The 27,955-nt window shown below is 38.4% G+C and overlaps 1 protein-coding gene across 2 annotated transcripts in view; it reads left to right on the top strand.

Moving 5' to 3' along the window:
- The window catches only part of MAEL (maelstrom spermatogenic transposon silencer), a 42,454-nt gene extending 17,856 nt beyond the window's left edge, over positions 1 to 24,598 (top strand). For both annotated transcript variants that reach the window (XM_037813152.1, XM_037813145.1), the window contains 4 exons: positions 17,593 to 17,655; positions 18,413 to 18,545; positions 23,751 to 23,826; positions 24,411 to 24,598. In XM_037813152.1, the coding sequence (XP_037669080.1) occupies positions 17,593 to 17,655; positions 18,413 to 18,545; positions 23,751 to 23,826; positions 24,411 to 24,598 (460 nt within the window). The remainder of the gene's footprint in view (positions 1 to 17,592; positions 17,656 to 18,412; positions 18,546 to 23,750; positions 23,827 to 24,410) is intronic.
- The last annotated feature ends 3,357 nt before the right edge of the window (positions 24,599 to 27,955 follow it).

Below are 27,955 nucleotides of genomic sequence, written 5' to 3'. Positions count from 1 at the left end.
AACACAAGTCACAACCTTTAGTAATTATCTTGATCAGAGGTGAGTCTATAGACAATCCCTTTTTATGTGTCCACTCCACCAGGGCCAAGGGGCCTCTGAGCCCTGAGGTATCATGAACTCAAACTACTAGTTGGTAGGAGAAACTTTGGGAGCCTGAGTGAGCAATCTCTGGAACCTGCTGGGTATGCTGTGCAGGAAGGAATTTTAGGTAGATTATCAGCAGTGTCATTGAACAGTGACTCCAGAGTGGTAAGTTGAGCATGTGGAAATGGGTCAGACCGCTACATCTGTTTCCAAATATGGAGCCTTGGCATAAGGGCCTTCCTTGTATGAGAAAATTATTCTGTTTGCATTGGCCTGAACCCCTCGCAGCCCCTTAGCCACCACCTAAGTCGGTGAAGATTCAGAGATTGGGCAACTGGTGGCTCAGAGCATCCTGGAGGGTTAGTTGGACTGCTTCCAACTCCCACAGCTGCTCAGAGTCCATACCACCATCTTGGGTAAGGAAGGTGTTTGAGGCCAAGTGATAAGCCATGGCCCTCCAGTGGACTGCATCATGTACAATGATAGTGTTGGCAACAGTGAGTTATACCAACTCCCTTTCCATGTCATACAGTTGGTCCCAAGGGACGCCCCACTTGGCTAGAAGAGGAGGCAGTGGGGGCACCATTACCAGCGTCTCAAGATTCATAGGCAAGAGGCTAAGCATGGGGAAAGCCACATCCACCTATAGTTTGGAAAGACCCTGTTTGTCATGTTTAGCCCTCTCCTGCAGGTACTGTTTTCACATTTCCACTGAGGCTTCAGTGACCATGTTGAGTTTCTGCTGGGAATTCTCTCTCACCCATGGCATTATGGGAATTTGTGTGTGCAGGCTGAGCGTTGTGGCCTTTTAAGCACTTCTGTCTCTAGAAGAGACCATTAAGCAGCCGGGATCTGCCCTTTCTAAATGGGGTATGTCAGGTGGCAGACAGGGGAGCCTCTTAATTCAAAAATTCCATAGGAAGCCAATATTGGTTATGCTTAGTTCAAAGACCCCAAGAGGCAAAGGCCTCTAATGTAAAATCCATTCCTGGTGGGGCAAAGGGGTATAGCTTGGGAAATGGCCTGTTGTGCCAATGCTGAGGCTTATTGATAGGCTCTCCCCATGGAAAGCAGTATATGTACTTGTATACGAGCTCATTTGTATATGAGCTCTAATGAGAGTACAAGATATGGAATGTGTTCTCTCCAGAACAAGAAAAATTCCAAATAGGTGTTCTGTATGTCTTGGTAGGCTTGTGCTTAATGGTGATGGGAATCTGTCTGCCCTTAGAGGACCAGATGATCCACAGGAATTTGACAGAGTTTGGCCCTTGTATTTTCTGGGGTGCTATTGCCCAAACTTGTTTCCATAACTGTTTTGTGTGAGTGTGGTTAGGTCCTCTCAGTGTCTCTCTTCAGTATTGCCCCTTAATTGGTTTGGGGGTCAGCTGTAGAGTATCAGTATTTAGTGAGCTTTTGTTTTGTTTTGTGTTTTGTGTTTTGTTTTGTTTTGAGACAGTTTAAGATCTTGGTGGCAGAGATTAGGATTCTTTAGTTACTGGAATGTGTTGGTCAAGTCTATTAACAGCAAAGCAATTGCCCATGCTCCTGTGTATATTTTTTATTAATTAGATTATGTTAGAAATAGGAGCTTTGGTTTGAATCTCCAAGTAAAATTTCAAGTTTCAGTTTCCAATTAAGACTCCCTTTGGGGCCCTGCTTGACCTTAAGTGTGGTGACAGGGGAAGATCTGTGGCTCCAACTGACCTGACTTATAGGCAGCCACCTCCTACCGGACTCCTAGACAACCTCCTCTCTCTCTAGGGTGTCCCAATCAACTTCATCAGATTTGGGGTCTGTTTCCACTAGCGTGGTGGTGGCAGGACCATTAAGGAGATTCCTTAGCCTGCAAGAGCACAGTACTAGGGTCTTGATACGCTGATAGGTAGCAGCACTTCCTAGGACTAGAGCACATTGCATGGGTGTTTTACATTTTGTTTTTGTAATTTTGAGGTATCCCCTGGAGTTGTAGGAGGGAGCTGGCAACCCAAGCTCAGCCTCTTTGTCTTGCCCATAACTCTTTGGTCACCCTTACTCCAGCGACTAGCCACAGTAACCCATGTCAGGAGATGAGTGATAACAGAAACAGCAACAGCCAAAAAGGGACCACAGGCCCCAGCAACACCATTGTCGGCAGGTGCCATGTTATACTCCCTGTGGAGGGGGTGCCCCTCTTGCTATTGTATATGCGTGTGTGTGTGTGTGTGTGTGTATGTATCTGTACATGTGTGTATATACATATATGTGTCTCTGTGTATGTATGGTTTCACAGTGCACAGTCCACCAAAACAGTGGTTCCTAGGTAGTGTCCCAGCTACTGCGGAACCAGGCCTCTTAATGTCCACATGCTCCTTGCCCCAGCAGCTCTAGCACCAGGGTGGGAGTTACCCATCTCCTGTCCCTATACCAACTGCATGGAGCCAATGGGACCTATGGATATTAGCCAATTTGAATAATTTAAAGTAAACGAGCAAAAAAGAGAAAGGGACTCAGGGTACAAGGACAGTGGGGACAGTTTATTATTTGAGGCCAGCTGTGGGTTCTGGGTGAAGCATGTGGGTGGTGTGGATTGTAGCCACAGATTTGGGTTTGACCTCGGGGCAGTCAAGGCCCCAGGGGTGGAAAACTGTTTATTGACTAGGCCAAAGGTCATTGTTGAGTCAAGTAGCTTAGCAAAAGTGAGATGGATGCCATGGCAGCACACACAAAAATTGGTAGTTATGACAAGATATATGTCTGTAAGATCTAAATTGACTGTTTAGATCATGTCTCTTTAGTTATATTTTGTCCACTTGATCTGTCTTATATTGAATGGTGTATTAAAATCTCCTGATTAAGGTGTTTCTGTGTCACATCACATCTGCTTAGAGTTTAAATCTTGTATTTGACACATAAGTATTCATAAATGGTTCCTTCATTGTAGATGGTGGCTTTTAACTTTAAAAAGTGTCCTTCTTTGTCACATTTAATACTTTTAGATTTGAATTCCACTTTGATATCAGGATCTACCTCTGCTCTCATTTTATTTCCATTTACTCTTAATACTTCTGTCCAACTCTTTATTTTTAGCCCTTCTGAATCACTTTATTTGGATGTGTCTCTTGTAAACAGCATTATTTGGGTTTTGTTTTGTGAGCCAAATTGAAAAGTGTTTCTCCTTCATTGGTTGGTTGAGCCTATTTATTATCATAATGATATGCTTGGTTTCAAGTCGTATCATAATGTTTCATAATTATGTGCATTTTATATTACATTTTTCTCTATAACATGTGTATAATTTGCTGTTGTATTTGAAAATGTTGAAGGTTATTTAGTAAGGTTAGTGTCTTTGTTCTAGTGGTTACTTTGTATTTATATCTTTTTTTAATGCTCTTGTTTTTTAAGTCCCTTGTGTTCTTATTTAATCTTTTACTATCTGGTTTATCTGTTTTCAGTATTAAGTATTCTTTAACACCCATCTATTGCCTATATAACAATGAGACTTTTTTCTTCTTTTCCATTCCCTTTTCACCCATTTTTTTAAGCTACACTCTTTGTACTTTGTCATAATATATAACATTTTGTGCATTAGTCTTCCACCTTCATCCTGCATCTTTGCTTTAGCTTTCTGTGTACGTTTGTATACTTTAAAATGGCTAGTCATCAGTCCTTGTGCTGAAGTTCTCCCAGTCATCATTTTGTTGGATGAAGCTCATCCTCTGTTCAAGTCCTCAAGAATGTCTGATGGATACAGAATTCCCTAAGTTGAAAACTTTTTTTATTGTCTTGATACTTGGAGCACACAGCTTGGCTGGTTATGAAATCCTTGGTTCACACTTTTTTCAATGCTGCTACATTATAGCTCTATTTTTTTAGTATTGATTTTGAAACTCTGCTAACCTAATGTTTCTGCTTTTCTAAGTTATTTGATTTTTTTGCCTAGAGACCTTGAGGATTTTATCTTTTTCTTTGAAACCTGATAGTTTTACTAGAATATATCTATCTCAGAGTTGTTTGTTCTGGGTTAAGCAAACCCCTTTAATGTTTATATTCAGGACTTTTTTATTTTTGGAACATTTTCTTAGAATATAGTTTTAGATACTACCTCTACTCCATTGTTTGATTTTTCTGCTTCAGTGACTCCAGTAAAACAAATATTTTTCCTTCTTTACCTTTCTTCTATTTCCATTTATTTTACTCTGATCCTGTTTACTGCTTTGTCATTTTCATTCTCTTGTTTGTTTCTCCTCCTTTCTTTATGCCCCTTATTAAATTTTTATTTGAGTCTATTCTCCTTTGGGAACCTTGTAATTTAGTCTACACTTCTGCAATAGTTTTGTCTTTTACTCCCATATCTTTCCTGATTTCAATAAACTTTTTAAGAATTTTTTTTTTGTCCATTTCTGGTTTTATTCTGAATTTCTGATCAAGGTGGTTTTTCATATCCTCAAATGTTTAATTTATTTGCTTCTTTTTGGAGTATAGACTTAGTTTTTTCTTCTGCATCATGATTTTTTAGTTGGGCAGCAGAGGGGGTATATTTTCCTCAGTTGATTTGTGAAATTTCTTATCCTAATTTTCTGCAGTAGTCTGCATGGATTTTTCTTTCCACTTGGTCATTTTTATGACACTGGGGTGTTTTTTATAGGAGTTGCCACCGTTGTCTATCAGGCTAGGTCTGTGTACTTTAGTAAGGTTTGTTGTTTATTTCATTGGTGGAAGAGTTGTGAGACCTTAAATTTTGTGGTTCCTTTATCTTTCGGGACCCCAAGTTCTCCTTCTTTTCTCCTTTATCACTCAGTTGACAAAGGTTCTGCTTCCTTTCTTTTTACTTTTCTCTCTCCCCTAAAAGCTTTGTGTTTGGAAGACTGTTCCTTTAAAGCTTGCCTGTTCCTTCTATATTATGCTTGCCCCCTTTAGATGGTAGCCGTCCCGTTAAGCTGTCTGGTTGTTTATATGGTATTTGGCCCTTTAAATCATGCATGTGGGCCTTTTTATGAAAGCACTTCACTGCCCTCTCCCCTCCATGGTTTCTGATGAGAAATAGGCACTCAAGCTAATAGGGACTCCCTTTTAGAGGACATGTTGCTTTTCTCTTGGAGCTTTCTGAACTCTCTCCGTGTCCTTTGCATTCAAGTGTGATCAATATATGATGGGGTGTGTTTCCTTCATGTTGATCCTGTTCAGTGTTCTTTGGGTTTCTTGGATGTGCATATCTGTCATTTTTTAAATAATGTTTCTGCCCTTTTCTTCACCTTCTTGGGACTCCTGTAAGGCATATATTGGTATGCTTGATGGTGTCCCAGGGGTGTCTTAGGCTACTTTGGCTTTTTGTAATTCTTTTTTTCTTTCTGCTTCTCAGCCTGAGCCATTTCAAGTGTCTTGTGTTTGAGTTCACTAATTCTTCTACCAGCTCCAGTCTGCCCTTGAAACCCTCCTGGGCATTTTTCATTTCAGTTATTGTGGTCTTCCCCTCCTATAGTTCTGCTTAGTTCCTTTTTAAAATTTCTCTCTTTACTGAGGTTCTCATATTGTTCATTCATTGTTTTCCTGATATCCTTTAGTTCTTTATATTTTCCTTTGTCTCCTTGAGCATTTTTAAGTTCATCTTTTAAAGGAGTTTTCCAGTATGCCCACATTCTCTTCTTTGTGATGTGTTCTGGATTTTTATCCTCTTCCTTTGGATGGGCCATCATTTCCTGTTTCTTTGTCTTGTACTCTTGTTGCACAGTGTACGATTTAATATTTTAAAATTTTAACTCTGGGATTTATTCCCTCGGATGACTGTATCCTGGTTTTGTAACAGCTGGTGATAAGACAGATTTTCTTAAGCTTCAGCCCTCCTGTCCAGTTGGCCTGCCCAAGTCGAATGCAGTGTGTAGGGTTTTCCTTTCTTTCTAGGCCTGTGTCTTGTCCTGGGCTTTTGCTTTTTAGTTGTTTTGGAGTTCCCCTGTTTACAGGAGTTTGGTTGTCCCCTCTATTTCCTAGGGGACAGACCTGCCTCTCCCAGGTGTTGAAGCCTGCAAGCCTTTGCCCCAGGCTGTCCACCTCTATAGTTTCTTACACTCCTTTCCCTGTCTCAAACAGGTTTTGCCTGGAGGGCAGATTCTGTGAGGAGGAGCACACTGGAGAGGATTTTCCCAAGTCAGTCTTTACCAGCTGAAATCAGGCCAGGGACCCACAAAGGGGGTACAGACTGGCTCCAGAGTGTCCTGGGAAGGGGATCAGGGAGGGTGCCATGGCTCTCTTCTTCCATGGCTCTCCAAAGCTGAGTTTTTTTGGCCTGCCCAGAAAATGCAGCTCTCTAACTGTCCCTTGAAGCCCTGAGGAAACATAGTATCTTTAAGTCTCCTCCCCTACCACCTTTTGACTGAGTGGGTTCAAACAGTGGCTTCCCTCAGAGCTGGGCCCCCAGTGATCCAAAGGCTCTGATCAAAAGTCATTATGGTGGATTGACTGTGCCCACCCCTGATCTTGATAATTTTTATGTCCCTTTCTGTCACCAGCGAGCTAGCCAGGAACTGGACCCCATGGCTGCCTTGTGGAGCGAGCAGTTACCCTTCTTTACCATAATTTACCAGCCTCTTCCTCCTGCTCTTCCCTGGATGCTCTTCCCAGTATTCTTCTGGCTTCTACAGTTTCAGAATAGTTGTTTCAGACAGTTCCTGCCTGTTTAATAGTCATTCTGGTGGAAGAACTGAGTCCTGGAACTCTTCTTACTCCACCATCTTCCCACAATCTCTTTCAGAAGTTTAAACATGGTGTTCCATTGCCCTCTGGCTTGCAAGGTTTCTGATGAGAAATTAGTAATAATTCTTACCTTTTTTTATATATATGTTATAATGTATCCTTTTTTTCTCTGGCTTCTTCAAGATTTTCTCTTTCAGTAGTTTGGTTATGATGTGCCTTGTGTTGTTTTTGTTTTTTTGCTCTTTATCCTGTTTGGTATTTATTGAGCTTCTTGGATCTCTAGCTTTAGCTATTTTTTAAAATCAAATTTGTAACAATTTCAGCCATGATTACTTCACATATATTTTACCATTCTCCCCCTGCACACACACTTTGTAGGCCTCCAACTACACGTTAGACTGCTTAAATGTCCCTCTTGCCACTGAGTTCTCCATCGTTTTGTCTTTTTTAATTTCTCTGTTACCATTTGTGTATTTTATTTTGTGATTTCTTCAGATTCACTGATGTTATTTCTGAAGTGTCTAATCAGCTAGTTCTGTGCAGTGAATTTTTTCATTTACTGTACTTTTCATCTCTAGATGGTCCTCTTGGTTCTAAACAGTGGATTTTTCATTTCAGATACTGTACTTTTCATCTCTAGGTGTCTCACTTGGTTATTTTTTGTATCTTCCATTTCTTTTCTCATTATTTTTATGTTTTTCTTTAAAATCTTGGACATATTGAGAATATTTATAATAGTTACTCTTCTAATTTCATCATCTCTGTCATTTCTGGGTCTTTTTCTATTGACTGCTTTTCTTCTGGTGATGAGTCATATTTTCTTGCTTCTTGACATGTCATTTTTTTTTTTACTGGATGCTGAACTTTGTGGATGTTCCATTGTTGAGGTTGTGGATTCTTTTGTCTTCATTGAGCATATTGGGATTTGCTCTGTGAGCGAATTAAATTACTTGAGGATTAGATTGTTCCTTTTGTATCTTGTTTTTAAACTTTGTGAGAGCAGCTTTAGTGTAGTCTTTACTTGTTCTATAGCTTGTTTAGCTCTACTACTCAGACTTTTTACCCTTCTGGAGTTGCTACTGAATGTCCCAGGTGGTCATCAAGGACTCTCCATTCTGGTTGGTTGGAGTTTGCACATTGTCCTCCCCAGTGTGAGTTCTGGGAATTATTTAGCTTACAGCTTCCCCGTCGTTCTTTGCCCAGGAAATAATTCTTTGCTGTGTATTCAGAAAAGACTCAGGGGAACCCTTAAACAAATTTGTGAAGCTCTTTCTGTGTAGCTCCAGTCTATGTTCCAGAACTCGTCCCTGCAACTTCTAGCCATCTTGACCTCCCCAAACAGATCTTTTTCTCTTCAACTCACTGAAACCACTGTGCTCTGCTTGGGATCCTCCGACTTGCCCTCCCACCCTGCAACACACTCCAGTATGTACCTCTAGACAAAAATCAGGGAAAATTTCAGGGCATACGTTATTTGATCCCTTTCTGACAAGTATCACCATTTGCCTGTTTTCCACAGTCTGAAAACAGTTTTTCATTTTGATCCAGGTGTCCAGATGTTTACGGTGGAAGGATAAATCTGACCCCTTCTGCTTCATCATTGGCCAGTAATATGTATCTATGATTTGTCAGTTTTCTAGTGGTGTCTTGTGCCTCCCACCTATTGCCTATACAACTATCAGTAAAGTTAATCTACTTTTTCTTTTTTTTCCCCTCTCTTCCTAATATTTAGTTGTTTGCTTCTGCTTTGTCAGAACTTATAACATTTATTATTTCTTCATCTTAATACTTTATTTTAGCCTTTGATCTTCAGTTGAATATTCTAAATGCTCACTGTCCTTTTACTTATATTTCCTCAGTCATCTCTTGGTTATATGAAATTTGTTAAACTAGTACAGGGGTCAGCAAACTATGGCCTCTGGGCCAAATCCAGCTGTCTTTTTAAATAAAATTTTATTGGAACACAACCACATTCATTTGTTAACATATTGTCTGTGGCTGCTTTCACACTGCAGTGGCAAAGTGGTTCCTGCAGTGACTGCAAAGCCTAAAATAAAATAGTTACTCTCTGAACCTTTACAAAAAAAAATTTTGTTGATCCCTGATCTAGTAGATTGATGAAAAAGGGTTCATGGATACAATGTTGATTAGGTTGGAACCTATTGATTGTTTCCATGGAGATGTGACTCCATCAGCTGGGGGCAAGACCTTTGATTGGATGATTTCCATGGAGGTGTTACCCCACCCATTCAGGGTGAGTCTGAATTAAATCACTGGAGCCATATAAAAGTGTTCACAGATAGAAGGAGGTGCTACAGCCAAGAGGGACACTTTGAAGAATGTACAGGAGCTGAGAGGGGAGCTGGAACACAACCTGGGATTAGCAGACACCAGCCACGTGCCTTCCCAGCTAACAGAGGTTTTCCGGATGCCATTGGCCTTCCTTCGGTGAAGATACGCTTGTTGATGCCGTAGCTTGGACACTTTTATGGCCTTAAGACTGTAACTTTGTAACCAAATAAACCCCCTTTATAAAAGCCAATCCATTTCTGGTATTTTGCATAACAGGCAGCATTAGCAAACGGGAACAGTATGTTTGATCTTATCTGTTTTTCATTTCTGTTACTTTCTTTGACCCTTTTTACTTCTTTCTTTAATCTTTTTATTCTCATGATTATTTTCTGCTTTCTTCAGTTTCCATTAACTTTTCATTTGAATCTCTTCTTTGGAAGCCTTGTATTGTAGTTCTGTTGTGATATAATTTTCGCCTTCTGTTTCTTTCCTGAGTTTAGTCGACTCTTGTTTAAGTTCATCCTATTTTTTGTCCATTTCTGAGTTTAAAAATTTCCTATTCAGGGTGTGTGTTCATATCTTCCCATTCTCATTTGAGGATATTTTAATTCAATATGGAATTTTATGTTTTTTTCTTCATGTTTTCTTTCTGAGGGGGGCAGTTACATTATCAGCTGAAGTGTTTTGATTCTCGCTTTCAGTTTTCTTGTAGCTTTCTATAGATGAACATTCATTTCCCTTTGCATTTCTTTGACAGGGGTGGTAATTTGAGGAGGTTTATGAGATTCTTAGTTCAAAAGTTCTTTCTGCTAGTGTAGTGAAGTATCTTTAATTGGATGGTTTCAGAGGGCTGGTTGTCGGTCCTTCCATTTCTTTTGTGTTATTTTTTTCCTACAGGATCCTAATTTCCCCCTCTCCTGCTTTGTTATTCTTTTTTTCCCTCTCCATGCAGTTTCCAAATGGCTCTTTCCATCTTCTTACCCTTTCCTGGCCAGAAACATTGCTTTCAAGACTGCCTCCTTGAGTCCCGCAGGCACTCTTAGGTCCCTTTTCTGTAGTTAGTTCTCTGGTTTACCAGTACTCTTTCAATATTTAGACACCTAGAGTGGACTTGGTCATTGTAGGGATGATTTTAATTAAATCTTTTATCCTCCATTTTCTTTTTCTCTCTTCCCCAGTTTTTTCTGATTTTACTCTCCATATAAAGCCATATATAAAGGCTTAGGCTCATATCTAAAATTTAATTATTTTACTGGAATATTTCTTTGAGCTTTTTATTTGCAGGTCAGTTTTCCCAAGTACTCAGTGATCCCTTTCAATTTATAGAATTTGGTCCTATTTCTGGAGTTTTTTCTTAGTTTGATGTCTAAGGGAAGCAGCTTGAGAAATTCTTCCATTCAAAATTAAGGTTTACATTTTTCTACTTACAGGCAATTGAGTTTTATAGTGTTCTCCCTCTTTTAGTTATGCTGAAAGTATAGAGTTTGGTTTGGATAATTTTGTTCTTGTTACTTTGTAAAGTTTATGGATGATGTTAGGATATTTAGATTTATTCAGCCACTATTACCTCATTTACTGGCTAATGTATTTCTGAAACCTCACACTGAGTGTCATTCAATGTCTGTTTATACATTAATACATTATAATTTATAATGGTGATAGAACATTTTAAATGAAAATTCCTCTTGGATTTTCTTCCACGCCACTGACACCTTTTTTGCAAGCATTAATGATGGTTCTTTTTGATGTTAGCATAAGGTATCAAGAGAAAGTTTCAGAGACTTCATAAACTAATACTCCCTCAAATAATCTTTAAATGATTGTTGATTAAAAATATTGAGGGATTGCAGTAGTCTCATCATCTAGAATAATCAAATTTGTACATGGTCAGGCAATGACAACTGTTTTCAAACTGTCCATAGCAATTGTAGAATGCTTAAGTTATAAAGTATATTACAACTTCAGTTAAAATGTGGAAAAAAATTTTGTTTTAGAATTGAAGAAATACAGTAAGTACAAGCTGCAACAAAAACAGAATAGCTTTTTGGTATAAGACATTCTTCAAGGTGTGTGCCATGGGATTTTGTTAAGCATAAAACTTTTTTAGTACTCTAGGGACTTTAATAATTGCTTTGGACAGGATGGATCTTCTGCTGACCTTCTTAATGTAATAAGATTCCGATATATAGTATATCACGAAGGAATTTGGGTAGTAACGGATTGTAGAAACTATTGTTAGAATCTCTTAATGTAGCAGACGGAACTCATTTCAAACACATTTCTTATTCTTAAATGCTTATTTAAAAGACCTTAAAGTTTGCAATAAATTTTTCGTAAGTGTTGTCTCTTTCTCTGTGAGAAATAAGTAGAATTTATATTGATGAAATTGAGTACAGTTATTCAGAGTAAATATTAGAATATTCAGTAAGCAGGTGAATAGCCAGCATCTTATTTTGGAGGCTAGAGAATAACTTTATAGATCCCCAATCTCTTTGCCTCTTTTTATAATTCTTTGAATTAATTCACTGTCTATGACCTGATGACTGAAATATAGCCACCTTTATTAACAAATATTTATTAAGCATCTTCTCTGTGTCAGGCACTGTACTAGGCACTGTACTGAAGGTACAGTGGCAAACAAGATGAATATGGTCCCTGTTTGCATGAAGTTGACATGTAGGTGGGAAAGAAAGATGTACAGAAAATAAAAAATGTTCATTTTAGCTTGTGATAAGTGCTGAAAGGGAAATCAGGATAGTCTGGTGGAGAATAAAATGGAGAAAGATAGGCTACCTTAAATAGAATGGTCAAGGAGGCTTTTTTTTTTTTTTTTTTTTAATGGAGGTAACAAAGCTGAGATCTGAAGCAAGAGAAGGATGCAACCATGCAAAAACTTCTGGATGGAGAGATTAAAGAACTTGCTGTGAAACTTATTGTTTACAGGAAATCATTAGACAGTCAGTACAGCTGGGGGATAGTGAGCAAAGGGGAGAGTGGAGTTTGAAGGAGTTTGAAGAAATAAGCAGGGACCAGAAACAAAGGGCCTTGTTAGCTATTGAAAGGAATTAGATTTAGGTTTCTAAAAGATCTCTGAATTTTTAATGAAGGAAATGGAATGTAGCAAGAAAAAAAGTTATGACTCTGTCATTATTAGATAATTTCTGTAGTCCAAGCAAAAAATGGTTTGGACTAGGGTGGTAACAGTTAAGATGGAAAGGAATAGATGAATTTCAAATTGTTAAAAACCAGTAGACCTTGCTGATGGACTGGATACAGGAAGAGAGAGTATAAGGAAGAAGCCAAAGGCAATGCCCGGGTTTTTGGTGTGTACAACTAAGTAGAAGGAGAAGAAAAGAAAGAATGGTCTGAGGCACTGGTTAGGCATCAGAGCTGGTGATAACAAGGACACAGCTTGTCCTGGTCAAGAGCTCAGTGGAGAGGAGAGGTTTGGGTAATGCTGGCATTATTTCCCTATGTGCCAGGCACACAGTTCTCGGCACTGAAGATAGAATGATGAGAAATCCTCTGCCTTGTTGAATCTTACAGCTTGTAGATAAGATCACTTAGGCAGACATCAGAAAAAGAAAAGTACATAGCACAGAGCCCTAACAAGCTCTGATATTTTAAAGCTCGGGCAGAAGCTTACTCTGAAGTCCCAGTACCTCTCAGTCCATAATTGCTCATGTTAAACAAATCAGCATAGTGACCATCAGTGTTGATGAGGGTTGAAGAGATGAGAAGACAAACTAGTCATGGAAACACTAATTTTTGCAAATCTCCCTGAAGTACTTTTTGGTGGGGAAGAGTTATTAGTTTGCTTTTGTTCCTGGCTTATCTCATTCTTCTGGGTTGTGGGTTACGTTACTTTGTTCAACTTGGTCTTCTTTTCTTGGTCCTTCTCAATTTGCAGGTTTCCTTGAATGTCTAATGACCCATGGTTATATGTTCGTATTTCAGAATGGGGCTGCAAAGCCAATTAAGTGCTATATTTGGTCAATGGAGATTATCAACTGATTAGTCCTTGCATGGGAAAGCAGACAAGGGAGCTGGCTGTTATGCTAGAGGCAGAATCCTAAATGCTAGAATATTGGAGGACTTTGCTATAGTGTGCCAGCATCCACTCTTGCTGCCTAGTTCTCCCAGAACAACTTCTTTGCTCAGGAACAGGAAAGTTGACTATTCTTTGTGCAGAAGTAGTTCAGCTTCATCTCATACTCCTGCCCTCTGGGTAGGGGCATGTCCACGAGTTCAGAAACTCTCAGATTTCTGATAGCCACATCTTCTCCCTCTTCTGCTGCAGCCTGTTCTGTGAGTACTGAAAGCTGTGACTTCCTCTTTTCAGCTTCCTTAGTTACCATCCTCTATTTACTTCATGTTTTCCACAAATTTGTTAAACTCTTCCATGGAGACTGTTCTGGTTTGCTAATGCTGCTATTTTGCAAAATGCCAGAAATGGACTGGTGTTTGTAACGGGGGCTTATTTGTTTACAAAGTTACAGTCTTAAGGCCATAAAGTGTCCAGGGTAACACATCAGCAATTGGGTACCTTCACTGAAGGATAGCCAGTGGTGTCCGGAAAACCTCTGTTAGCTGGGAAGGCACGTGGCTGGTGTCTCTTCAGAGTTCTGGTTTCAAAATGGCTTTCTCCCAGGATGTTCCTCCCTAGGCTTCAGCTCCTCAAACATATCACTCTTAGTTGCTCTTGAGGCATTTGTCCTCTCTTAGCTTCTCCAGAGTAAAAGTCTGCTTTCAAAGGCCGTCTCCAAAATGTCTCTGTAAGCTGAAGGTCCTCTCTCAGCTCCTGTGCGTTCTTCAAAGTGTCCCTCTTGGCTGTAGCGAGCTTGCTCCTTCTGAATGAGCTTTTATAGGGCTCCAGTGAACTACTCAAGGCCAATGCTGAATGAACGGGGTCACATCTCCATGGAAACACTCAAAGAATTACAATCTAATCAACACTAATATGTCTGCCCACACAAGATTGCATCAAAGATAATGGCATTTTTGGGGCCATAATACATTCAAACTGGCAAAGAGAGCTTCTCCTATTTTCTTCTTTTTAGTGGACATCTACCATTTTTATTCTTTGACTGTCATTTTGATAGGGTTGTGGGAGCAAGAGGAAATAAATTTATGCATGCATTCAGTTCACCATCTTGAACCAGAAGCCCCAGCAATAGTAATATTAAGAGATGCAGTTTTATATTTGATATTACTTTATAATAATTTTTCTTAGTCCAATTTAATGAGCTTTTGATAGTCAACAAAGTATTGTGCAGCTCTTATGTAAAATGTACTAGACAGATTTGGTGGGAAATATAAGGAAAGAGTGACACATTCATCCTTGTCCTCACTGTCTAGTATCTGATAAGAGCAATTAAGTATGTGAAGACACTACAGTTATATATGGCAATTTCTGATAACTTGAGAGTTTCAGAGGATTATAGAAGATCAGATGAGAAAAGAAGTCATTCCGTTGTAAGAGTTAAAAACATGAAATGCTTTATACGGTAAATATATTATTTGATTCTTCTGGAAAGATAGATAGAATTTCTCTGAGCAGAGATTAGGGTTAAAGAATAGACCTTTCTTTGAAACTGATTGTGTTTTAAAACTTCAACTTTCATATGAGACCAAGGGAATAGATATCTATTTGGTACAGGATCTGAATTTTCTAAACGGTACAACTCTACAGTCGATTTGTTCAAACACCACAATTGCATGGAACTTTGAATAGGAAGTGACATACGGTAGGTTAGTATAGGCTGGAGTGAAATAGTGACACATCCTAGAGTAATTTGGGCAGATATAAATATATTTACAGCCTCCCCCTCCCCAGCCCCGAGGATCTGGGGGAAGGTGTGGATGTGTTGGACATCCTCACCTGGACTGGTGTTGATGTTGTCACAAACATTGGGACTGGTGGTTTGATGTGCTGAGCCCTCGAGCATGGGACTTGCCCTTATGAAGCTCATTACCACAAAGGAGAGTCTAAAGTTGTATGTAATGGTGCCTAAGAGTCTCCCCCTGAGTACCTCTTTGTTGCTCAGATGTGGCCCTCTCTCTCTCTAACTGAGCCATCTCGACAGGTGAACTCGCTGCCCTCCCCCCTACGTGGGACCCGACTCCCAGGGGTGTAAATCTCCCTGGCAACGCAGAGTGTGACTCCCGGGGATGAATGTGGACCCGGCATCGTGGGACTGAGAGTATCTTCTTGACCAAAAGGGGGAGGCGAAATGAGACGAAATAGTTTCAGTGGCTGAGAGATTCCAAATGGAGTCGAGAGGTCACTCTGGTGGACATTCTTATGCACTGTATGGATAACACCTCTTAGGCTTTAATGTATTGGAATAGCTAGAAGTAAATACCTGAAACTACCAAACTCCAACCCAGCAGTCTGGACTCCTGAAGACAATTATATAATAATGTAGATTACAAGGGGTGACAGTGTGATTGTGAAGACCTTGTGGATCACACCCCCTTTATCTAGTGTATGGATGAGTAGAGGAATGGGGATAAGAACTAAAGGACAAATGGGGTAGGATGGGGGGATGATTTGGGTGTTCTTTTTTCACTTTTATTTTTTATTCTTGTTCTGGTTCTTTCTGATGTAAGGAAAATGTTCAGAGATAGATTGTGGTGATGAACGCATAACTATGTTATCATACTGTGGACAGTGGATTGTATATCATGAATGATTGTATGGTGTTTGAATGTATTTCAATAAAACTGAATTTAATAAAAAAAAAAATAGACCTGTCTAAGAAGAAAATGGCCTGAACAGTGTGGCTCAGTGGAACAAAAGCACAGAGACTTTTTAAGGAAAACCAGTGAGTCAGTTTTACTAGACAATAGAGTATATGTATTTGTAGGATGACAGTGGTTCGTAAGGCAGGGATTATTGCTGAAAAGAAGGAAGAATCCATCTTAACCCTGAAATAGGACAAAAGGAGATCCTTGTGACCTTCTGAGATAGAGGAAAAGAAGAGTGTAAAGACCTTTATACGACACATCATTTGAGTTAGTGAGATATAGTGTTGGAGCTTTGAAAGTTGGATGTGAACTTAAAGACATAAATAAGTTTGTGATGAGTTAAAGTTGGAGCTAGAATTGAGACTGCAAGTGAATATTAATCGCTAACAAAGTGTACAAAGCAGTTCTGGGTTTTGACAGATTTGTAGAATGAACAAACCTTTACTACAAAACACATTCATATTTTTAGGGGGATTGGTAGGATGATTTGGGGAGAAGAGGATAAAGAAGAATGAGTAAAAATGGATTAAAACAATGTCCTTTTTAATAATGTAACTATAGATTTTGAGGCTTTTCCCCTAGAATCGTGTGTGTAAAATATATATACACATAAATACATGTGACTTGTGTGTAAAATATAGATACACATATATACATGTGACTTATTTGTTATAATCCTGGAATATATTGCTTGTCAGTTGCTTTCCATTTTAAATCTGATCGCCAGTGGAAAATGTGTATATGAGGTAGGTAGGTAGTTTTGGAGTTCAAGGTCTGGGCAAGGAACAAAACTAACTAAAAACTAAACATTTCTTGATTCTGAAGTTGTCTGAGCACTTAGATTTAGTTTTAACTTCTGGCTTCATTGTAGAGTTAGAATTTTATGAAAACCTTTATTGCGTCATTTTTTTTTTGGAAAGGATTGTGAAATTCTTAATCTTCTATTTAATCTCCCACTTAGTTTGTGACTAAATGCGAATATTGACTTTTTACACTTACTGTTTAAGCATGTTTGGAATTTTAAAGGAAGATTCTTGCTAAGTTCAGGCAAGCTTTATATTACACAAAATAGTGCTGTTCTGAGTCTAAATACTCTAAGTACTACTCACTGGAAAGATACAAGTTTATAGTGGTTCTTGTCATGCAAACATGTTGCAGTAGTAACCTTGCGTTGAATCATACAACTTATTTCCTTGAGGCCTCCATACAAACTTCACCTTCCTAGCCATGTCTTTCCTGGTCATCTTTCGTAAAATGTCACTCTCCCCCAACATGTTATATCTTTTTTCTTCTTTATTTTCCCTTTAGAACTTACTAACAAACACTGTGTATACTTACATATCTTCTTTGGTTTGTCTTCCCCACTAGAATGTAAGTTTTGTTTGGACAAGAATTTTTGTCTTCCATTCAGTACTGTAGCCGTAGTGCCTAGAACAATGCCTGGCAAAAAGCGTGAACTTAGTAAATAGTTTAGGAATGAGTGCATTGTTAATCCATAGTCACTAATATCCATCTACAACACTCATTTTACTTCGGGGTAAAATGTCAGATCACATGACATCCTGAATTTGCATCTGAGGATCTGACACATAAGGAATCTTTGTTTCAAAAAATTTATTTTTGTGTTTTACATTAGAAACCTTAATCTTTGAATAATAGTGTTCATTTTTCTTAAATGATTTCAACTAGACAAGTCCAATGTCTAGCCATATAAAAACCCTTAAGCAGTGCTACTTCAGTTAGATCAGTGTACTAAAGTTTTTTTTTTTTGTTTTGTTTTTTTTTTGTTTTGTTCAGGTGCAAGTGGCATGAAGAAAATGATATTCTCTTCTGTGCTTTAGCTGTTTGTAAGAAGATTGCGTAAGTCAGGGAAAAAAGTTTCTTTATAATGATTTTTCTGGATTGAATTCTGTGCCATTTTCCTTGCTGCACTTTGGCAGTTGGGATGAATGTTCATCTGTATTTTTACAATTCTCTTTTAAAACAAAGGTTACTTTTTGCTTCGTGTTACTTTTTATTCTTATACTCAATGACAAGTGTCACTACTTGTCTGGTATGGTTAACACCTGAGCAATTTGGGTGAGCCTTCAGAAGTATTTATTGAAAACTTTTCCTTTTAGGACTCCTGTAAGAGAGTACAATTCCCTGTTATTAAGAACAGCACTTCTTATAAGAGTGCTCAAAAATATAGACCCTTTTCTTACTTTGCAGTGAAAGCACCTGGAGCCCCATAAATCTCTGGGTTCTCTGGTAATCCCTTTACACAGCAGATGATTTTGGGTCTGAGGACAGATAAGTGCTTATGATTGTAGTGTTATTTCTGTGCTGCCCTGTCCCTGCCTTGAACATGAGAATCCTGGTGTTCTTTACCCCCATTCCCATCCCCTTAAAATAAACCTGAAATTTTATCTAATAGAGTACTGCTACCAGTATTGAAGTATTTTATTGGTATGTATTGCTATTCCCGTCTCTTCTCAGATTCTCTAAATGTCTTTTTTATTCAATTTACAACAGTATCTCTCAGATATTTTCTTTATGTTAGAAATTTTTAAAGTGCGAATGCTGGGTGAATGAGGGTGGGATTCTGATAATGAGTTTTCCTTATTTCCTTTTAAAGGTACTGCATTAGTAATTCTCTAGCTACTCTCTTTGGAATCCAGCTCACAGAGGCTCATGTACCACTCCAAGATTATGAGGCCAGCAATAGTGTGACACCCAAAATGGTTGTATTGGATGCAGGACGTTATCAGGTAAGGAGCTGACTTTTGAGGGCTCTAGTGATTTCAGATTGTCATACTCACTGTGGTCCTGGCCAACAACAGCAAAAGGTTAAAACCCTTTGTTTAGTTCTCTCCCTTCCCTTAACTTTCATGAAATCTTTCATGGAACTTAGAACAGTTCTTAATTCAGTTAGATCTTGCATAAACTTCTTTTTCATTCCTGGTATATATTTCTACATTTAACAAAATTTTAAGAAAATTTAAATCAGCAATTAGTCATTATGCAAAACACATCAAATATTTATTCCAAAAATTAAATATGTGAATATGGATAATGTAAATATTTAAGATATTTACTCCAAAAATGTGTTAAGACCTGATTCAGAATTTGATTAATAACTACCTAATTTCTCTCTTCTCTTTCTTCCCTCCTTGCTACTTGTTTATTTGTTGGCCTTTCTATAGTACTAAGAGCATAGCAGTGGAGAGTGTGGGCTCAGGAATCAGATGTCAGGCTCTGCCACATGCAGGCTGTGTGACTTTATGTAAATTACTTGAAATTTCTATATTGATTTCTTATCTGTAAAATAAGAACAATAATATGGTATATTATTTGTAAGGATTAAAGGAGGCAATACATACAAATGGCAAGTACTCTTCCTTGGAACATAGTATATACTAAAATAAATACTATTATTTAAAAATAGTTGATAATAAAACAGTGAAAAGGAATCCCCCCGAAATGGAATGGACTATATTGGTAGAACCACCCACTTGAATGAATCTCAAAGACATTCATTATGCTGAGTGAAAGAAGCCAGTCTCAAAAGATTGTATTTTTTATGGTTCCATTTTTATAACGTTCTTTAAAAGGCAAAACTACAGCGATGTGGTCAATGGTTGCCCAGGTTTAGGGGAGAGTGTGACTATAAAGAGATAGCATGAGGGAGGTTTTTGAGGTAACAGAATGGTTGTGGTGGTAGTTACACAGATCTATATATGTGTTAAAATTCAGAAGTGTACACCCCAATAAATCAATTTTCTTGTATGGTAATTTTTTTTTTCAGGAGGGACTCTAGAGCTCTCCATATGTACTCTAGGCAAGAGCTTTCTCTCCCCCACTGTTTAGTTTCCTAGGCTGCTCAAAGCAGATACCGTGAAATGGGTTGGCTTTTGACAATAGGAATTTATTGGCTTACAATTTGAGGCCGTGAGAATGTCCAAATCAAGGCATCATCAAGGTGATTCTTTCTTTGGTCCTCTGCCACATGGCAAGGTACAGGGTGGCTTCTGCTGATCTCTCACTTCTCTTCCGGGTTTCGGTGGTTTAGCTTCTTGCTTCTGTGGCTTTCTCTTCTCTGAATCTCATTCTCTTATAAAGGACTCCAGTGAAAGGATTAAGACCTACTCTGGGCCACACCTTAACTGAAGTAGCCTCATCAAAAAATCCTACTTAAAATGGGTCCACACCCACAGGAATGGATTAACTTTAAGAACATGATTTTCTGGGGTACATACAATTTCAAATCACCACACCCTCTTATTTGCCTTTGCCCAGTGTTCTCTGCTGGGGCCAGTTTTGTCCCCCAGGGGACATCTGACAATGTCTGGAGACGTTTTTGGGTTCCATTTCTCTAGCCTGGTTAATCTCTACCTCTGCTAGACAGCTGTTTCACACTTTTTCTCATCTTCCCTCACCTTCTATCACTTCTTCTCTAACCTTAGTTTCTTTGAGAAAATAGAAGCAATCAGGAGAGATTTTTCCCATGTTCCTACAGCCACATGTACTTGAAATCTGTAACCATATACTCTGTTCTTGTTCCTGTTTTAATGAATGAATTGTCTGTAGTCCTAAGACCAACCTATCTGTTTATATTAGATTCCATCCTCTGAACTATTCAAGGACAGTTCCAGTAATATTCCCCTCTCCTTCCTGCATTATCAGGTTTCTCTCTCTTCTGAATCATTCTCATCAGCCTGCATTCTACAGTCTCATCTTTTAAAAGAAAAAAAAACACAAAAAACCTCACTTAACAATGTAATTCCCCTCCAAATGCTACCCTGTTTCTCTGTCATGGTAACTACTGACCTCTCTTTTATTAAACCTAATGGTTAATTACAAGGCCTTTTTGTACTTGATATAACAGTATCCTTGACCTAGCTGAACACACTTTTCTCCTTGAAACATGTTCTTGATTTTCTTCCAGGATGGCATATATTCCTGGTTTTCTCCTACCTCACTGGCCGTACTTTCCACTTTTCTTTGTTGCTTCCTTCTTGTCCCTCCAACCTTGAAATGTTGGAATGTTCAGGGCTCTTGGATATTTTCTGTTTTCTATTCACATCTACCACCTGGTGATCCCATCTGCCTTGTAGCTTTATGAACCATCCATACCTGATGGCTCCTAAGTTTATACCTCTAAGCCAGACCTTTCCCATTTAACATAAAACTTGCATATCCAACCACTTGATATCTTCATTTGGGTATCTAATAGGCAGAATAAAATTACCATTTCCAAAGCCAAACCCCTGATATTCCCTCAAAAAACCCTTCTCTTTCCTTGTTCTTCCTCAGTTCATTAAATGGCAGCTCCGTCTTTTAGTTCCTTAGGCCCAAAACCATGGAGTCATCCTTTACTTGTTTTCCTCACATTCTGTCTTCAAAAAATATATACAGAATTCAATAGTGTTCCTCACTGTAATCTCCAACGCTGTCACTCTGGTTTGGGCCACCATGATTATTGCAACAACCTCTTAGATAGTCTCCTTGTTTCCCTCTTACTTCCCTGCAGTCTTTTCATAGGATAGCAACAAGTATGATCCTATTAAGACCTAAATCAGATCAAGTACTCCTTTGTTACTCCAAGTAAAAGCAGATCTCTTACAGTGGCCTACAAGATTGTACATGATTTGGTCCTTCACTGCCTCTCTGCCCTGGTCTCCTCCCACTCTGCTTCCCACTACATTAAGCCCCTTGAACCTCCTTGCTGTTTCTAAAACAAGTCAAGCATACTACCCCAGGCATCAACTTTTCCCTTTGCCCGAAATGTTCTTCTTCTGGATATCTTCACAACTTGGTCCCTTACCTTGCTCAGATCTCTGTCCAAATGCCCCCTTCTCAGTGAGGGCTTCCCTGACTATTGTATTTAATTCAGCCACTTTATTTTTCTCCTTAGTACTTATCTAACATAATCTCTACTTACTGATTTATTTTTTTTTAATTTGTATTGTCTTAATTTGGTTTAATGTTAATAGCCCTAACACCTAACTATTGATTAGAACTTTGTGGGTTTTAAACATTGGAAGAATTAAAAAGTTACCACCACATCAATTACACCTCAGTAAAGCTGTAAAAAAAATTTTTTAAATGAGGCAATAGGAAAGTCGGAAAAGTTAATACCACAAAAATGTGTTTATTATTTCTGTTCTGTACACTTTATAATGGATTGACATTTCTTATTTTTTGTTTGACAGTCCTTTGAATCTTGGGGCTTTGCCTTTTCCATTTAGCCTGGAGGAAAAAAAAAAATATCCTCTACCTCACGCATGTTTAAGTCCACAATTTCTCCATCATTCTTGCCCAAGTTTTATGAAGATATTTTATCATAGAATGTCTAATAAATTTACTGATTTAGTTTTTTTTCCTCTTCTGACTAGAATGTGCTCCATGAGGGTTATTTTTTAGTGTATCTTAATACTCATTACTCTTTTTTAAAAAAATTGTAACAAAATTTGCCATTTTAACCATCATTAAATTTTAGTGTTTTGTCACCATCCATTACCAAATTTTTTCCTCATCCCTAGCAGAAATTCTCTATCCGTGAAGCAATAACCCTATTCCCCCTTCTACCCCAGGCCCTGGTAACCACTAATCTATTTTCTGTCTCTATGAATTACATATTCTAGGTATTTCATGTAAGTGGAATCAAACAATGTATGTCCTTTTATATCTGGCTTCTTTCACTTATATCTGGCTTCTTTCACTCAGTGCAAGGTTTCCTAAGTCCATTCATGTCGTGGCATCTACCAGAACTTTAGTCCTCATTGAATAATATTCCACTGTATGTATATACCACATTTTGTTTAACCATTCATCTGTTGGTGGACTTAAAGGTTGCTTCCAACTTTTGGCTATTAATAATGTGGTGCTATAAACATTGGAATACAAGTATACTTTTGAGTTCCTGTTTTCATTTCTTTGTGGTATATGCCTAGGAGTGAAATTGCCAGGTCATATGGTGATTGTTTAACTCTTTGAGGAACTACTAAACTGCTTTCTACAGTGTCTGCACCATTTTACTTTTCTCACCAGCAGTGCTTGAGGGTTCCAGTTTCTCTACATCATGGCCAAAATACTTATTTTTTGCTTTTTTAATACTAGCCATTCTAGCAGGTGTGTTTCCACCCCCACCCCTACTGCTTAAAACATAATATCCATTAAGTAAACATTAGTTGAAAGAGTGAATGAATAGAAAATCAAATGCCTTTGGGACAGGCAGTTTGTATATTATTTCATTTAATTAATAGTAGTTAAGAATACAGGCTCGGGAGCCTGACTACATGTGTTGTCTACATGTGTTCATATACCGGCTCAGCATGTAATAGTTGTGATCCTTGGGAAACTACTTAATCTTTGTTCCTCAGTAGAAATAATAGTACCTCCCTCAAGGGTTATGAAGATTAAAAGTTAATTTGTGACAATAACTTAGAATAGAGCTTTATACTTAATAAGCATTGACTAGACAGCTAATGTTGTTGCTGTTATTGCTTGTGTAAATGCCCCGTTGACAGAAGATGTGATATACCAAGGCTTAATTAACAAGAGTGTTGCATAATGGTAGAGGAGTTTAACCACAGGCAGTCTGACTCCAAAACCTGTTTTTCCATTATACTACATTGTGTTGTTAACCCCAGCCCATTAGAAAGTACCAACTTAAACCAGGCTACTGTTCTGAGTATTACTTGGAGCAGAAGTGATTTAAATGTTTTAAAAGACTGCTGTAGAAATGGAAGCAATACTTAAACAGAATAAAAAGGTCTATGAAATAACAAATGACAATTTCCTTATAATTTGGAAGTTGCCCATCTATGAAAGTTTTAAAGTTGCTCAAACTTTTTAAAAATATTTGGGTTTTAGCCAGCATTTTTAAAGAGTAATTTGAAAGTTAAGCAGCTCCTCCAATAATTGATGAGAAATAAACATTTTCCCTCTGGGTACCTTTTTGTTTCTTACAGAAGCTAAGGGTTGAGAGTCCAGGATTCTCTTATTTCAACTCTTCTAATCAGGAACAAAGATCAAACACACCCACTGGTAAGCATCTTATATTTTATAAGGATGCTTCTCAAGAAGGTTAGGGCCCTAGAGCTTATTAAGTTCCCAGCGTGTGGTACTTAAACAGATGCTTCTAAACTAGCTTTGGGATATAAGGAGTTTGTTGAATTGGGGGGGGGGGGGGGGAGTTATTAGCATTAGCAGTTTAAACAACTTGGATGTGTACATTTTTCTGTATCAGTTTAATACAATTTATTCCTCAGACTTTGCTCAGGGCATTTAGAAGAAAACTTGTTCTTCTTATAGCTATAGTGTTTTGTGAAGATGGGAAAGCCTAAAAGCCAGGGGCATAAAATTTCAGATAGTGTCTGAAGAACTTCAGTTACGTTTCCCAAAGAACTTCAATTAAATTTCCAGGCTTAAATCAGTCCTGACCTAAAACCAAAAAGAAACATTCTTGTCTAGCCAGTCTGTTTGTTTGCCTTTAAGAATTTCTCTCCTGGTTAATTTAGCCAGTTTAAGTCATTAATTTCTTTGATTAAGGCTTTCCTGGTGAGAGGCCTACAATAGGATGAATCTGTGAGAAATCTCTTTATATTTTTCTTGTATTTTCAATATACTAGGTGACTACCCATCTGGGTTGAAAATTTCTGGCCAAAACAGCAGTGTTCGAGGAAGAGGGATTACCCGGTTACTAGAGAGCATCTCCCATTCCTCCAGCAACATCCATAAATTCTCCAGCTGTGAGGCTTCACTCTCACCTTACATGTCCCAAAAAGATGGATACAAATCTTTCTCTTCCTTATCTTAATGATGGTACTTTTTCAATTTCTGGAAATATAACATGTCCATCTTCCTTTCTGACTACAGTCATATTAAACAGATCACATCAATAATAAATGTCACTACTGTAAAAACTACTTAATTTATAAGGAAATTCTGTTTCATAAATTAAAAATAATTGTGGTTGGAGAAGAACTTGGCACTTTTCTTTTTTCTCTAGGGCTTGTTCTACTTCCTGACTGTATGATGGGAATGCCATACAAGTTTTGAGCCCCATAAGTTCCAAACTGATATGTTCAGAGTTTTATTTTTGGGGATGTTTTAAGTTGATTCTTTTCCTCTGCAATAAAGGTATTGAATATCTGCTTTGAAAGATTCTAAAGTACTGTAATATATTTTTTTCCATTGTGAAATGTGGAACCTTAATTTACACTAGAGATGTGCAGACTATTTTCATTGCAAATATCTAAGAAAATTAGCCTTTAGCAGAAAAAAAGTTTTGCTACTTAAAAATATTGGAAATTTGCTGACATTGACAAAAGTAGTCATTTGAAGGATGAGAAGCCAAAATAAGAGAGATTGCATGGCTAGAAAGTGATCGAATTCCAAGTCCATTTGACCACAAAGCCTTGTTTTTAACTTACTTAAACTGGCTCATGTTCTCAACCTCTGGGGTATTATGTGACCCTGGAGATGGAAAATGGATGTAGTATAACCCCCTTTACTTCAAACCACAAGCCAGGACCACACATGGCAAAGACAGAGACAGCATTCCAATTTATGTCTGTCTTCATCCAAAGTCCTGGTCCCTTTTGATAACAGAAAGTCACTCTATCTCTGTCAGGGGATTCTGGTTTTCCTTAATATCCATATCCTCCTGTGATAACTATTGTGAGAACCTGGTGTATGGACATTTGACACATCATCATCTGAAATCCTCGTAAGAACTCTAAGGGAAATAGCCCCATTTTACAAACAGAAGGACTCAGGTCACATAGCTACTAAGTGGCAGAAGTGTTATTCTCAGCCCTGCCTGTCTGACTCTAAATACCATGTTACCAATATACCACACTGTCTTCCACTTTTCAGTTTATTTGATATCAGATCTTTGAACAAGGAACAATTCATAGACTGTAAATTTATGTACTATATTTTCTGTTAGCAGATTTTTAAAAAATTTTATATCCTTTCTTTGAAAAATTTTATCTCTTAAAAATCAGCGTAACAGAAATTGGAATAGATCATACACCAACCTGGATTGGGAGGACTGCCTGAGATAGCAGGGTAAAATCTGTAAGTAAAAGACTCTGGACCCATGCTGAGAGCCCTTCCCCCATGGCAGCCTGACTGGCAAAACCTCGCTGTGATAGAGAGTAGCACTCTCTGAACAAGAGAATATACCTCAGTCCAGCTCCAACTGGGGTTTTGATTAACAGATGTGGACTGCTCAATACAAGCTACAAATCTCCAACAAGCAGACAGAGGCTGTTAGTGACTGACCTTAAAGAGCCGGCAGAATTCTCTGTGCCAGGAGGGGGAGCCCAGACTGGGTGCTATCTCTGCCTGGAGGGTGAAGCTGGGGGGACCATGGACTGGCCCTGAAGAGAGGATTTCTCCCTTTCTCTCTCTCAACCTGGGCGGCTCAATGGAGAAAGCCACAGCCGTTTTCAGTTCACAGCTCTCTGACCCAGACAAGGGTGGAGAGACCAGAATCTGACACAAAGAGCCTTTTTAAATGCAAATGAAAACTCCCTAGGGGGTGTATCTTCCTAAGAGGAAAAAGGTGGTGCTAAGCTCTACTACCTGCCTTCCATTCAGAACCAGATCCCAGAGTCTGGGGGAAAAGAGCCACGGGCCACACCTCCTTACACCAGTATGGAGTTACAGGCTGACAGGTGCCACCTGCTGGGCAGAAAAGCACAGTGGCTTGAGGCCTCAAAGGGTGTATGAATCTTCTAAGACACACCCTCAGGGAGACCTGATACTGAATAGTGCCCCCTTCTGAGATCTGAGCCCGTTCTGATCTGGGAATACCATATTGGGGTAACCAAGGAAATCAGATGCCTAGACAACAGAAAATTACAACCTACACTAAGAAAAATGAAGTTATGGCTCAGTCAAAGGAACAAACTTACACTTCAACTGAGATACAGGAATTGAAACAACTAATGCTAAGTCATTTCAAAAAGTTTAGGGAAGATATGGCAAAAGAGATGAAGTGTATAATGAAAACACTGGGTGAATATAAGATAGAAATTGAAAGTTCAAAAAAAAACAACTGGCAAAATCTATGGAAATGAAAGGCACGACACAAGAGATGAAAGACTCAATGGAGACATACAACAGCAGATCTCAAGAGGCAGAAGAAAACACTCAGGAACTAGAGAATGAGACACCTGAAATCCTATACACAAAAGAACAGATAGGGAAAAGAATGGAAAAATATGAGCAACATTTCAGAGAATTGAATTATAACATGAAATGCATGAAGGTATGTGTCATGGGTGTCTCAGGAGAAGAGAAGGGAGAAGGGGCAGAAGCAATAATAGAGGAAATAACAAAAATTTTCCATCTATTATGAAAGACATAAAATTACAGATCTAAGAAGTACAGTATACCCCAAACAATAGATCTAAATAAGCCTATGCCAAGACACAATATCAGATTATCAGATGTCAAAGACAGTCTTGAAAGCAGCAAGAGAAAAGCGATCCATCACATACAAAGGAAGTTTTATAAGACTATGTGCAGATTTCTCAGTAGAAACCATGAAGGCAAGAAGGAAGGGGTGATATATTTAAGATACTGAAAAAGAAAAACTGCCAACCAAGAATCCTATATCCGGCAAAACTGTCCTTCAAATATGAGGGAGAGTTTAAAATATTTTCTGACAGACAATAAGAGTTTGTGAACAAGATACCTCCACTAAAGGAAATTACTAAAGGGAGCACTACAGAAAGACTGGAAAAGACAGAAGTGAGAGGTTTGGAACACACTCTTGGGTGATGGTAGCACCGCAATGTAAGTACACTGAACAAAGATGACTGTGAGTATGCTTGAAAGAGGAAGGTTAGGAGCATGTGAGAAACCAGAAGGAAAGAGGAAAGATAAAGAGTGGGACTGTATAACTCAGTGAAACCTAGAATGCTCAATATTTGTGATAAAATGTACAAATATGTTTTTACATGAGGGGGAACAAATGAATGTCAGCCTTGCAAGGTGTTAAACAGTAGGGTGATATTGGGGAAATACAATCAATGCAAACTAGAGACTATAACAGAAACATTGTATTATGCTTCCTAATGTAACAGGCAATATATGAAAAGTAAATGCATATAAGAGGGGGACATAAGGGAGGGGTATGGGACTCTTGGCATTGGTGATG

This window comes from Choloepus didactylus, chromosome 2 (genome assembly GCF_015220235.1).
Source record: "Choloepus didactylus isolate mChoDid1 chromosome 2, mChoDid1.pri, whole genome shotgun sequence".
NCBI lineage: Eukaryota > Metazoa > Chordata > Mammalia > Pilosa > Megalonychidae > Choloepus > Choloepus didactylus.
Note: the sequence above shows the minus strand (reverse complement) of the source record. Positions and strands in the feature narration are given on the sequence as shown.